At 46.8% G+C, this 14,520-nt stretch overlaps 1 protein-coding gene across 1 annotated transcript in view; it reads left to right on the forward strand.

The window, feature by feature from the left end:
• The window catches only part of Myh13 (myosin heavy chain 13), a 52,020-nt gene that overhangs the window by 17,552 nt on the left and 19,948 nt on the right, over positions 1-14,520 (forward strand). The window contains exons 15-23 of the mRNA XM_036196272.1: positions 374-683; positions 3,438-3,511; positions 3,622-3,709; positions 5,879-5,996; positions 6,772-6,895; positions 7,857-7,993; positions 8,535-8,790; positions 10,794-11,036; positions 13,494-13,670. Of these exons, the coding sequence (XP_036052165.1) occupies positions 374-683; positions 3,438-3,511; positions 3,622-3,709; positions 5,879-5,996; positions 6,772-6,895; positions 7,857-7,993; positions 8,535-8,790; positions 10,794-11,036; positions 13,494-13,670 (1,527 nt within the window). The remainder of the gene's footprint in view (positions 1-373; positions 684-3,437; positions 3,512-3,621; positions 3,710-5,878; positions 5,997-6,771; positions 6,896-7,856; positions 7,994-8,534; positions 8,791-10,793; positions 11,037-13,493; positions 13,671-14,520) is intronic.

Below are 14,520 nucleotides of genomic sequence, written 5' to 3' on the forward strand. Positions count from 1 at the left end.
AGAAGAGACCAGGGACAGTGGCGTTCTTAGTGGGAAGTTCCTATGAAAACAAGGGATGAGGTTAACTTTTTACAAAGGACTTCCATGCTGGGCATGCTGGTACATTCTGTTATTCCCACACCTGGGAATCTGAAACAGGGGGATTACTAGTTTCAGATTAATCTATCTAGGAAGACCCCATTCTTGGTACTATCTACCACCATTCTGTTACTGCGTCAGACATACCAGAAGCCTTGCTATCACAAATCACATTCCAGTGCTCTTAGCACGATGATGGTGGCACCAAAGGATTTCTCTTTGCTTCCTCCAACCATGGAGCCTCTGACATGGACTCTTAATGGTAAAAATACCATCTCTGTCATCCTCCTTCTAGCCAATGGGCATCTTCTCCATCCTGGAAGAGGAGTGCATGTTCCCCAAGGCAACAGACACCTCCTTCAAGAACAAGCTGTATGACCAGCACCTGGGAAAGTCCAACAACTTCCAGAAGCCCAAGCCTGCCAAAGGCAAGGCTGAAGCCCACTTCTCGCTGGTGCACTATGCGGGGACCGTGGACTACAACATTGCTGGCTGGCTGGACAAGAACAAGGACCCCCTGAACGAGACCGTGGTGGGGCTGTACCAGAAGTCTTCCCTGAAGCTGTTGTCCTTCCTCTTTTCCAACTACGCTGGTGCAGAAGCAGGTGAGATGCTTTATCCTTCATGGAAAGCTCCGTGAAACTAAGTAGTCATGGCCGTGGCTCGTGACCTTTCCACTCAGTAACCAGCGCCGCTACTAGTGCCTAAACTGCTAAAGCTGTTAGCACCCTAACACTGCTCACATCCTAAAGCTGCTCATAGATAAAGCAGCCCAACACAAGCTTCAGGCTCTTGCTCCATTTTTCTTCCTCACATTTCCAATGTTCCTTAAAACAGTGAGCTCCATGGAGGTAAACTGGACTCTAAACTGGGTAAACTGGATGAGGTAGTCAATACTTCATTGTTTAATGATTTTTTTAAATAAATTTAAGATGTGTAGTTGGAAGATTTCCTGTGTCCCACCCATCCTGCAGCCTGCTCAGAACCAAGTAAACACACAGAGGCTTATATTAATTATGAACTGGATGGCCTATGGCTCAAGATTCTTGCTAGCTAGCTCTTATAACTTAACCCATTTCTATTAACCTATAAGTTGCCGTATGGCTGTGGCATTACTGGTCTGCTGGCATCTTGCTGCTTCTTGGGTGGCGGCAGCTGGCATCTCCCCTTACTCTTCTTTCTCCTCACACTATGTCTCTGATTTTCCTGCCAGGCTCCATCCTGCCCTGCCATAGGCCAATGCAGCTTTATTTATCATCCAATCAGAGAAACACATATTCATAGCATCCAGAAAGACATCCCACAGCAAAGACGTAATAGAAATACAATAAAATTAGTACTTAAAAAGCTCAGTGGGTTTTTTTTTTGTATGTCTGTAATATTGAGCAATCATCACTACTATCTAATTTAAATATATCTTAATCACCCCTATAATCCATCTGCAATCTCTCATCATTCCTGTCCCTAAGTCCTGGTAACCTCTGATCTACTCTCTCTCTCTCTGGATTATCTGCTCCAAGTTGGCCTGTGTATCTGTCACCTCACTTAAGGATAATATCAAGACTTTAAAATAAGTTCCCAAATGGTTATGGGCTTGGGGAATTCCCTATATAGCTGAGGCTGGCTTGAACCTGGTTTGGCCTTTTCTGAAAATTTCATAGAAATGGAATCAGATGTGATAGGGTCTTTCACTTGAGCTTGATGTTTTCAAGGTTTGTGCATGCTGCAGCAAGTATTGCTTCTGGATTCCTTTCTATAGACAATAATATCTCACTGAAGGGACAGTCTTCACTTTGTCTCTGCCTTCTCAGTGGGTATTTGGGCCATCTCCACTTTCTGGCTGGGGCTTCAGTCAATGTGCATATGCAGATTTCTGTGTTATCTGTTGTCAGCTCCATGAATATACACCTAGGAATGAAAATGTAGGGTCACATGTGTCTTAGTATCTTTTCCAGTTGGTGCCATAGACATGCAGTAGCCATGCTTGTTTGAGACAGAGTCTCACTTTGTAGTTCAAGGTAGCCTAGAATTCTGTATGTAGCCCAGAATGCCCCAAACTTGGAATCCTCCTGCCTCAAATTCCCAAGTACTAGGATGCAGGAGTGTGCTGCCACAGACAGCCCCTATATGTAACCGTTTGGGAAATCTGCAGAAGTTGTCCCCAAAGTAGCTACACAGCAGATGGCACCAATTCCCAAGGGTCCTAGTCCATTCACACTCAGTGTGCTAATAGGTGTGGCACATTAAACAACTGCCCAAGATATATGAAGTATTGACCATTTAAGTGCACACATTTATCAATTAATTTCTTTGATTTAAAATGCATGCAAGATTCAGTAGACAATGACATAATTTTTAAAAGTTAATGTCTAGTTACACTTTGGGCAGAGAAGTATAATAAATGAACAGAAATTAAACTTGAATGATGGAATGCTTTTCTTTGACTCTGACCAGGGTGCTGCTGTCTCCTAAGGCAGCCTCACTTAGAGACAATGTGAAGATGTTATCAAAGAACCTGTGGGTGAATATGTGTCTGAGAAAAGGCTTTCTGCCCTTTCCTCCCTGACCCAAATATATGTTTTTGCCAGTCCCTGGGAATAGGGAGCGACAAGTAACTGGAGAATAGGGAAAGAGAGAGAATATTCCCACCCCACCCCCCAGGTGAATCATGATTAAATTTCAGAGACTAAGTAGAAAAAAGAGCCGTTCTGTAAAACTGGACCAAACAGCACTGACTTCAAACTCAGATAAGTACTGGCTGTTTCTCCCAGAAAAGAAAAGGAAAAAGGAAATAGACTATAGAATTTTCTTGAAAAAATAAATATATATAGTTTTGTTATTTTTAGTTTCTTCCTCTTGCAGTTAGATTCCAGGATACTGAGGCCTATTCCTATGATCCCAGCCCTGGAGTAGTTGAGGCAGAAGGATTGCCGCAAGTTCAAAGCCAGCCTGGGCTATACCTAGCAAGACTTGATCTCAAAATCCAAAAATAATTAATTGATAATAAAAGGGGTGAACATGAGAGAGACGCCATTCATGGAGAAGGATGTCTCAACCCATTTGATTAGATGTCAATTAGAGTCCTGCAGGAAAGGATTGTCTCTCTACACTGAGAGTGTGTATTATGCTCCCGGCTAAATGTCACTGCATCCCACCCCAGCCCATTAGCATAGTGATAAAGCTGAGTGTCCCCAAATCTGAGTGACTTAGGTGTATGCTGAGAACAGTCCAATAGAACTTTGGCTCTTTGGGCCAATGCAGCCAACACTCCTGTCTCGGGGCTGAGAAGATGCTTTCACAGACTCTTCCCTGGGCCCCCTACTCTGCACCTGACCCCAGCTCTGTGTGTTGCTCTGCAGGCGACTCCACAGGAAGCAAGAAGGGAGGGAAGAAGAAGGGCTCCTCTTTCCAGACCGTGTCAGCTGTGTTCAGGGTATGTGGTTTCTGTCTTGGGACCTTTCTCATTCACTCATTCACTTGTTTCTCTGCCCAATGAAATGGCATGTGCTAAGAGAAATGTGGTTGCTTTGGTCTATGTTCCAGGAAAATTTAAACAAATTGATGACCAACTTAAGGAGTACCCATCCTCACTTTGTGCGATGCCTGATTCCCAACGAGACCAAGACTCCTGGTGAGTAACAACCCAGGCTAGCCATTATTTGAAGAGACCAGGCCTCTCATGGAGTTATAGCCCTGACCTAACACAGGTCCGTGGGGCTCTGTACCACATGCTAGGGTTTTGATCCTCTTACTTGCTTCACTCAATTGTACATTTTATGAAGTAGAAGTGACTGTTTTCTATATTTTTACAAAGAAAGAAATTGAGGCAAGTTAGGTCTCAAGAAATACCTCTTCCCAAAGTCTAGCCTTTTTAGACAAAAGCCAGCATTCCCTGGCTTTTAAGAAGATAGTTCCTGCTTGCTAAAAGGAGTCATTCTCTTCATCTCTGGCAAAAGGGACCTATGGCTCTTCCATTAACCTATGTCCCAGAGGCCTATTTCACATATCAAAGTGGACAGCTGGCTTGGCCAGTACCTGTTACAGACAGCCCAGGCTCCTCTCTGCACTTCTCACCCCGCCCACTACCCTCAACCTCTCCAGCACCTGAGCCTCACTTCCCTTCCCCCAGCTTCTGGGGCGCCTATAAAACCCAGCCAATTGGCTACCTGTCCTCTTGGTCTCTTTGTTCCCAGGTATTATCTTCTCCCTGCTCTCTGTTTTCTTCCCCTCTCCTCTCATGGCCTGGTTTAGTCTGCCAGCCATGTTCACTCTGGACCACTCCAGATGCCTGAGGCTATGCTCTCCCTCATATCTACAATAAATCTCCTCAACTCACACCTGGGAGCGTCATGTCCTCAGTTTTTCACTTCTCAAGGCACAGGAGGCCCCCCTTTCGTGCAGCTGGTAAATAACACAGTTGGGTTTTGAACCAGTAGGAATCACATTCATGGACTGAAATATCCTGTGCCTCATTAATATGCATAATCATAATGTTTTGGAGACTGGCTAAAATTAAAAATCAGTGGCTATACTAAGAAGAAATGTGAAAAATGAACAATATAAACCAAAAATAATGCATGTTATAAAATCAAGAAAAATGAATACCAATAAGTTTTTTAAAGAAATAAGAAAGTTTGTATATAGCCATGAAGTAGAAATGTCAGAAGTTTTCCAGAAGGAGTATTTCATTTTGTGATAAAGCTGGAAGAGAAATTCTAACAGCACCCTTGGATCATGAGAGTCTTAAGAGTCATTGAAATGGATTTTCTATTCAAAATATCAGTAAAATGGAGCCATTACCATCAAAAAAAGGAAGGAACACAAGTGTGGGGAGAGGGAGGGGAAGCAGACGAGATGTCTAAGGTTTCCTTCCCAGATCCTTCTGGAATATGAATATTTCCTCCTTGGTCTCAACCAATCTTTCTGCAGGGAATCCCTACCCGGTGGACCTTTGGGCCACCATGGCAGCGTTCTATGTCTGCACTGTCTGGTTTCGTAGCTGCTGGCTGCACAGAGTTTGGCTTAAGGACACTAAGATGAATTCTTGTTGTTCATGAATGTCACACATCGATAATCATTGTAGTGGGAGGGGCTACAGCTCCAGTCAAGTTGTGAAAACTGTTACAAGGATCTCTCTTTGGAGCAAGCAGGAAAGCCTGTAGGCACTCTAGAAATTTCTGTAAGACAGCCTTAGCCGTACCCCTCTCTAGCAACTTAGGGCGCTTACGGTGAGAAAGCACAACAGCCATTGTATCTCTCCTTTAACCCTCTGGCCAGGCTGGTTACCAAGAGTGGCCAATGGCATCTCTGCCGTAGGCCTCTCTTGTCCCACTGGCCCCAAACTTTCTACTCAGCGCCTACTACCTGAGGCAGGTGCTGAGCAAATGGCCACCAGCCCCCACACTGAGCCTCCGACCCTATGGTGGGATGAATTTTGTGTCTTATCTGGCTCCGCCCACAGGCTCTGCACATTTGACATTTTCACCTCAGCAGAGATGGGAAGGAAGACTCTCCAAGTTGTCTAACAAGAAGCCCCAGGGCCTTTCCACACACCCCTGCCTTTCTTTGGAGCCTAGTTAAAACAGGGCCTCTGACAGACTAAAGATCTCCTTCCTATGGCCTTGGGGTGCTGGAGTCTCCCAGAAGACTGGGCCATCTCCTCTGGGATGCTTATACAAGTTGTAGTCACCCTGCTTAGTGCTGATCTCAACATGCTCAAGTCTAAGTTCATGGTGTCTTAGACCATCAAAAACAAATAATGAAAAACCACCCACTTCCCTCCCCCCATGTTTCCCCCCAGGTGTGATGGACCATTACTTGGTCATGCATCAGCTACGCTGTAATGGGGTCCTGGAGGGCATTCGGATATGCAGAAAAGGGTTCCCCAGCCGAATCCTCTATGCTGACTTCAAACAGCGGTAGGTTACCTCTTCCGTGTGTTTATCTCCTATGAGGACAGATTTTGCACACACACACCCCATCCAAAGCACCCTTGGCCTCAGCAGTTGGTGCACTAACAAGCCTCTCAGGCTTTCTGGACTTTATTGTGCCAGAAGGATCACCCCACGTCCACAGTGAGTCTTGGGATGGACCCTAACTGATCTATCAGTCATAGTCAGACCTAGCTGGACTGTCACTTTAAAGAAGGATGCCTCATCGTGATGGACATCTGGAATTAGATGATCCTTTGTATAGAGGTTCTCTGTACATTAGAGGATCCTAGCCACATCTCTGGCCTCTACCCAAAGATGTTCACAGCAAAGCCACACACCACATTCCTGTGTTGTGACCATCGAAAATACCAGACATTACCTGGTGTTCCCTGGAAGCCAAATCTGCTAGTGGAAATCTACTGTTCTAGAACACCTTTTTCCTTCTGGAAGTCCAGACCCCTTGAAAGGTAGGAGGAATCAGGTCTCTGAGCTGCAGCTAAATCCAAAACTCTTCCAGGTTAGATAAGAGCCATCTCTGAAGGCAAATTTTCTGGGAAGTGGGCTCAGCCCATCTTCCTCCCTCCATGCTTCTCTCCCTCCGCCATACCCTAGAGCCCACCTTTGGGTCCCCCCCCCCCAGCTCTCCCAGACTAGCAGCACAGTACTCACCATCTTAAGACTGGAGCAGAAGGTTCTAGAAGGTCTGTTCTCAAGTACAAGGCCATCTTGTAAGATCAAAACCATCACCTCTTCTCCCCAGGTACCGGATCCTTAACGCCAGTGCCATCCCAGAAGGGCAGTTCATTGACAGCAAGAATGCCTCTGAGAAACTCCTCAACTCCATTGACGTGGACCGGGAACAGTTCCGGTTCGGCCATACCAAGGTGAGAACAGATGGCCTGGAGACTCCCTCAACCCTGGCAGCTAGTCAGCCAATCAGAGGGAAGGGTCTTGCATCTGGTCAGCTTGACCAACCTTGTCTCACAGCCCAGGCAGAGGAGTCTGGGTCTGTGGCTGGGGGTTCTGGCTCTGTGTTGATCTTGAAGAGGCAAGAATTGTACGTTAGAAAATGGAGCAGCAAGCAGGGGACTCTGGTGTCTTAGACAGGGGAAAAAGAGGCTCAGAGTGCATAGAATGTAGGGCAGACTCTAGGGTCTTGACTTGAAAAGGGTAATTCCAACCAATGCAAGGACTTCTAGTCATTGTGTGTGTGTGTGTGTGTGTGTGTGTGTGTGTGCAACGATCCAGACAAATTTCACTGACTCGTCACAATAACTGATGTGGGAGTTGATAAGGAGGGATGCGTAATTCATTGAGTCCTCGGGAGGCCAAAGAAGCAAAGGTCCCAGGAGGCCAAGGGCATGCTAAATACTCAAGCAGGGAGTGCTAAAGGCTAGTTTCCCATCTTAGCCTGACTCTGAAGCCAGGCTCCTGAGAAAGAAGAGCCTGGGCTCCTAGCTGCTCCAGAGGGAGCTCCTGCTGGGGACAGTTGGGACATTGGGACAACGGGTCTGAGGGCAACCAACTGAGAGCCCAGGTGGGTGGGAGACAGGTCCATCTGTGACTATCTCCGAATCTGGGCACAATTGTGCCCCGTGGTTACTTTCCCGGCTAGTCTTGACTGCCTGGATGCAGAACTAGTCCAGGGGGTTGATAGGGCTGGGACCTACGTGAGAGCACACTACAGTAGCCCAAGAGGTGCAGACACAGAGACCTGAGCCACTGGAAAGTGAGGCCTGGAAGCACTCTGGGTGTCGAGGCTGGAACTGGGAAGAAGCAGGTTCCATCAGGAGGTTGATGGAACACCACTGAGGAGCGTGTGGGCGGGTTTCTCTTTTCACACAGGTGTTTTTCAAAGCGGGGCTCCTGGGGCTTCTGGAGGAGATGAGAGATGAGAAGCTGGTAACCCTGATGACACGCACGCAGGCCGTGTGCAGGGGCTACCTGATGAGGGTGGAGTTCAAGAAGATGATGGAGAGAAGGTAAGGCGGAGTCTCACCTCCCTTACCCCACCCTCCTACCCACCAGCTGGTCATCACTTCCTGCTCTGGGTCTTTGAATATTCATGTGCTCTTTCTGAATATTCAAGTACTCCTTCGTTCACTCATTCATTCAGTCATTTGTCCAGCATTGATTGAGCAGCCGCCCTGTGCCCTGGGGATATGGAAACAAACCCAGCAGTTCACAGCGGAGAGCAGACGCATGCATGGAAAGCTCCAATACTTGGACAAGGGTATCGTTAGATATAGGCAGGCAAAGAAGGACCTGGTACAAATAAGCCTGGTTGAGATATTGGAGTTGGCATGAAGGGTTCAGCCTTCCCTCCTCCTAGTCTTTTCATGCTGTGTCCTGTGCCCCTCATTCACAGACCTACTCTGGTCTGCAAAGCTTAGGCGTACCCCCTTTCTACCCAGCTGAGAAGGATGAAGACTCTAGGACCTGTGGGGTGGGGGGTGGGGGTTTAAGTGCAAAATGAGCTAGAGAATGCTGTGGGTAATTAACCTGAGTTCTGTGGGTACACAGGGAGTCCATCTTCTGCATCCAGTACAATGTCCGCTCCTTCATGAATGTCAAGCACTGGCCCTGGATGAACCTGTTCTTCAAGATCAAGCCCCTGCTGAAGAGCGCAGAGGCTGAGAAGGAGATGGCCACCATGAAGGAGGACTTTGAACGGGCCAAGGAAGAACTGGCTAGATCTGAGGCTCGCCGGAAGGAGCTGGAGGAGAAAATGGTCTCCCTGCTGCAGGAAAAAAATGACCTCCAGTTACAAGTCCAGTCTGTAAGTTTCTTCTACCTGAGAGTGCAAAACAGACTCCCGGGACAGTGAAGGAGCAGGGAGGGAGGACCCCATGAGCTGTCTATTTAAGAGGCAGTGGTGCCACCCAGTGGTTTTATAAAGTATTGCAGTACTACCCTGTCGGAAGTAGGGCTGGCCCTGGCTTCCCCAGAAAACATGTTGGCAGAGTGAACTTCTCCGGTCTCTTCGTTGCTTTCCACAGCAGATTCCTGACATATTTTGCCATGAGCATGAAGGATAAGAGTGTGGAATTATAATAAAAAATTTGTCAGAAGCAGGGTATGATATATCTCATGCCTACTCAGAAGTCTAAGGCAGAAAGATTGCCATGATAACCTGGGCTACAGAGTGAGATCTAAGATGCCTAGACAACAATGTCAGATCCTGTCTTAACAAAATACAAAAAAGGTCTGTCAAAAGTGTACATCTTAGGCTGGAGATGGGGGCACATGCCTTTAATCCCAGTACTCAGGAGGCAGAAGCAAGCAAGTCTCTAAGTTCAAGGCCAGCCTGGTCTACAGAGTGAGTTCCAGAACAGCCAGGGCTATACAGAGAAACCCTGTCTTGGGGAAAAAAGCACGTCTTGGGGCTGGAAGGGTGGCTCAGTGAATACAAACATTTATTGTTCTTACAGAAGACCCGGGTTCTGTTCCCAGCACCCTCATGGTGGGTCATAATCACCTATAACTCCAGTTCTAGGGGATCCAGCTACTTCTGACCTCCTTGTACACTAGGCACACATGTGGTCACATACATACATGCATGCATGCAGGTAAAACATTCACTCATATGCATAGAATATATTTTAAAAGTTTAAATGCACACTTTTTTAAAAAAAAAGTACAAGTAAAAATAAATCATTAAAATTAAACAACCCAATTGGAAACAGAAAGTAATTTTCCACATATGATTTTCAATAATATGATTATGCTCTGAAAAGTGCTTTAGAGAATTCATTTTTATCAAAGAAATGGGGGAAACAGAGCCACATTTGCAGGTCACAATATTCTGGTACCATACTTATCTCCTTTCCGATGAAATTTATACTTTTTCTCTTACTAAATCCTCAGAGACTTTGTGTCTCACCTCACGTGGACAGAGTTACGTGCTCTCACTCACACTTGCCCCATGGATGGAGCTCTTCAGGGAGTATCACCTCCCAGGCCCAGAGGTCAGGAGGTCCTAGAATCTGCTGGGTTGACCTCTCAGAAGCCCCCACTTTTTAGCAGTGTGACCTCAGTCCAGTTCATTCTCTTTCTGTCTTCGTTTTCCCATCAGAAAATGAACATCATAACAGCACTCACGGCGGATGGTGGTCAAGGAGTCGGAGGGCTTGACGCCATGTCAAGTGCCCAGCATGTGCTTGGGTATAGAGAGGTTCAGAAAGCATCACCATGGACTCTTCCCCGTCTTTTCCCATCCGTTTCCCTGAACTATGTGTCTAGTGCTTAAATACCCTACAAGGGGAAGGTGGCAGCTGATTTAGCTGGAGAACATAATTAACCAATCTCATCCACATCCACAAAACTTGCTACAGTCTTCCGGGACATGGACTTATTTGTGTGTGTTTCTAATTTCCTATTCTACTGCTGGAGAAAGTACAGCTAAGGGCACATGGACAGGCCCCTTCTATTAAAAGTTAACATGTAGTAGAGTTTTGAGAACATGAATCCTCTTTGTGTAGCATGGAGTACATGGGTCACGTGGTTTTTGACTGGTGGAAGAGAGAAATGCTCAGATACCACATTCATTGACAGTTAGAGGCCTTCTTGTTTACAAAGAACCTGCGACTCCATGAGAGCCTTTGTGTTGGCTGTCAAAGGATAGCCTCGTGGTTAAGAGGGCACATAAGTGACATACGTGTAAACGCCTGTGTGCACGTGCACCCGAACTACTCTTTGGCTCGGCTTTTAGAGGGTCAGACCCTTTCCTCCCAGGGTTTACAAAGCGACTGACCAGAACGTCTGGTGACCCGGCTCTTGCAGGAAACAGAAAATCTGATGGATGCTGAGGAACGGTGTGAGGGCCTCATCAAAAGCAAGATCCAACTGGAGGCAAAAGTCAAGGAGCTGAATGAGAGGCTGGAGGAGGAGGAGGAGATGAATTCGGAACTGGTTGCCAAGAAGAGGAATCTGGAAGACAAATGCTCTTCCCTCAAAAGAGACATCGACGATCTGGAGTTGACCCTGACCAAGGTTGAGAAGGAAAAACATGCCACAGAAAACAAGGTGAGTGCACTGAAGGCTCCTCACAGGCTCTCAGCCAATCCTCCCTCATCACCCAGATGTGAGAGGCAGGAACTAGGGCCAGCCTGGTCTACATAACAAGCAGCTGGCCGCTTTGGTCCCTCCTCCTTGACCTCCACTCCACAGGCTCTCCTCAACTCTTCCTGGGAGTGTTGCTAACTTGTGTATATCCCTTGACAACAAGGATGGTGTCACGCTCGTCTTTGTCTCTCATGTACCAAGTGCAGGGAAAGCCACCAAAAATGCCAACAGAGTCAGGCAGATGATGAAGGAGGCAGAAAACTGGGTATCAGTGAGGGTTGGATGAAAGTGGGATACAGGGACCCTCATGTGTTATTTGAAGGATGTAGAGGAAGTCAGTTGGCATTACTTAGTCTAATTAAGAATCTAGTGGCTGAAGAGACAGCTCAGTGGTTAAGAGCAGTGGCTGCTCTTCCAAAGGTGGTTTACAAGTCTGTAACTGCAGTCCTGGGGGATTTGATGCCCCTTTTCTTGACTCTGTGAGCATTGAACACACATGGTATACACAGATGCATACATGCAAGCAGAAACACCCATATATACAAAAGAAAACTTACCAGGAGTGGTGGTGCACACCTTTAATCCCAGGACTCAGGAGGCTGAGGCAGGGGGATTTCTGTGAGTCAAGGACCAGCCTGGTCTACATAACAAGTTCCAGGAGAGCCAGAGCTACATCAAAACCCTGTATGTAAAAAAAAAGGAAAGAAGAAAGCAGAGGGGAAAGAAGGAGAAGGAAGGAAGGAAGGAAAAAAGGAAAGAAGAAAAAAAGGAAGGAAGGAAGGAAGGAAGGAAGGAAGGAAGGAATTTACATACCCTATGAATCCACAATTCTGTTCTGGATGTAAACCAAAGATGTCTCCCATCATGGCTTAGAAAACACACATAAAGGTGCTTGCATATATAGGGACACTTGCAACAGCTCTGCTTGGGACAGAGCTGGGGACCAAGTCAAGGATGGAGAGGCAGAATGCGGAGGAGTCACACAGAGAGCACAGTCCACCATTGGGGGCACCAGGCTGGGTGAATCTGGTAACCAAGATGAATATGAAGCACCCAGTGCTCAGTGGAGAGAACTCTAAGTAAGGGATGAGCAGTGTGATAGCATTTACACATAGGAAAAGTACATGCACACAGCACAAAAGTATATGCTTGACAAGGGTCCTTAAAAGCTTGGCATGATTCACCTAATAAGGGTAGCCATAAGGAGAGACAAAGACAGAAGTCGGCCCAGTGTGAAAGGACAATGACAGCTGCCACTCAGAGTCAGTGACGGACTAACAACAGTAATGGAAATAGACAATAGGGAGGGTGGAGACTGTGGAAAATGCTGTCCCCAGGCTGTCCATCTCACAGGTGGCAGCCACGACTCAGCCCCAGCAAATGGTTGTCAGGTGGGAATGTGAAGTCAGTGCCGCTGGAGGTTTGGCTCTCCACGAGAAGCAAAAAATCCAGATTTTATGTAGACTCTTATTTTCCAAAGCTGATAATGTTAAAAAAAAAAAAAAAAGATAAATGAAATATATGTGTGGGGTTGGATTCAGGTCACAGGTGGGAGATAGCAACCTCTCATGTGGATGACTGCTGTCCAAGGGAGTTTCTGTTTAGTGCCCGAAGCTCTGTACAAGGTGCCTAGGCCCCACGCTGCCAGCACATCTGGATTTTCTTGCCTCACCCCTCAGGCCTCTCCCTCCCCTTCCTGCTTCATCCTGAACCCCCATCCGTCTGTCTGATAAATGCTTGGAGGTGTGTGATGAGTAAACACAGATTGATGTGTTGCCCTTCACACCTAGTGGATTTGCATTTGAATGGTGTCCTTCCTAGTGAAATATAGTGCACTCTGAAAGGAACCGTCCCACTGGAAGAATAGGCCAGGGAGGAAGATGAGGAGCAGTGGAGAGCCTGGGCTGTAGCTCACTTGGTGGTGTGGTTGCCCAGCACTGCCAAAGCCCTGCACTTGATCCCAGAACCACATAAAACTAAACATGGTGGCTCATGCCTGCATCCCGGTATTCGGAAGGCAGAAGCAGGGGGGTTGGGAGTTCGAGATCACCCTGACTGACATCAAGTTTTGATGTCATCACTTTAGGCCACTTGAGACCTTATCTCATAAAAACCTGCAAGGCTGATGGTACAGTAATGGTACATGCCTTGTCTCGGCTACTCGGCTACTTCAGAGGCCGAAGCAAGAAGATATCTTAAGCCTGGGAGTTTGGAACCAGCCTGGGAACTGTACAATTCCCCAAAATAAGATGAAATAAAATTAAAATAATTTTAAAAAGACATTAAGAAAAGAACTGAGAAGCGACCTGTCCCTGAATGATATGGAGCGACAGAGACAGGAGACCACCACAGTGCTCGTGGTTGGGAGCTGCTGGATTAATTGTTTCGAGATTAAATTGGTGGTTGATTTGCTCCTAGGTGAAGAATCTCTCTGAAGAAATGACAGCACTTGAGGAAAACATTTCCAAACTGACAAAAGAAAAGAAATCTCTCCAGGAAGCCCATCAGCAGACGCTGGATGACCTGCAGGTTGAAGAAGATAAAGTCAACAGTCTAATCAAGATCAATGTCAAGCTGGAACAGCAGACAGATGATGTGAGCACACGTGACCTCTGTGCTTTGCAAAGAAGGGAGGGGCTGAGCAGGAACCAGTCTAGAGAGCTCAGATGTCGAAGTCAGAGCCTGAGTCCAGATTCCAGCTGTGCCCGACCCTAGATATAAACATCTGAGGTGACAAGCAGGTCACGTGACCTTGTGAGGCCTCAGTTCCCACTCATGAATTAAGGAACCATACAAATAGCTAGACTCCAGAGGACATCTAAGGCAAGTGTTCAACATAATATTTTCAGAAAAACATAAACCTGCTGCTGTCATTAGCATCCACGTGTAGACAGTTCGGGTTCAGAAACATTCTAATTCTTCTCCACAGTGCTTAAAGCCTCGTTCTCAGTGGTACAGCATGCATGAGGCCTTGACTTCCATCTGCAACACCTCAAAAACTACCACCACCACCCAAAAATATTTCCATTTATGGCCAGGAAAACAACCCTTTTTCTCCTTCAGGATGAATTGCTGATCACGATGTAAGACCCAGGTTTCAAGTTAGCCATGTTTAGTTCCTACTGTGCCTAGACCTTTTGTAGGTCTCTGACAAGGCCAGGGTAGGCGTATTCCTCACTACACTCTTCTTTTCCTGAACCCAGTCCTACATGCACACTTGAGTTCCTTGCCTGACTGCCCTCAGGGCTGGGTGGTGTAGGTGGGATGAGGCACAACAGGCCTCCACAGCATCTGTCACAGAGTGTCCACTGCTTCCTTTGGGAGATACGGCCTGGAACAAGGCAAGTGGGAATGGTCTAAAAAGAGGTACCAGGAGGCCCCCACGATACTCACCCCCTAAGATACAGAACAGAGAAGTGGAGGATGGAAGGCTGGCTCCCTTCCT

This window comes from Onychomys torridus, chromosome 8 (genome assembly GCF_903995425.1).
Source record: "Onychomys torridus chromosome 8, mOncTor1.1, whole genome shotgun sequence".
Taxonomy (NCBI): domain Eukaryota; kingdom Metazoa; phylum Chordata; class Mammalia; order Rodentia; family Cricetidae; genus Onychomys; species Onychomys torridus.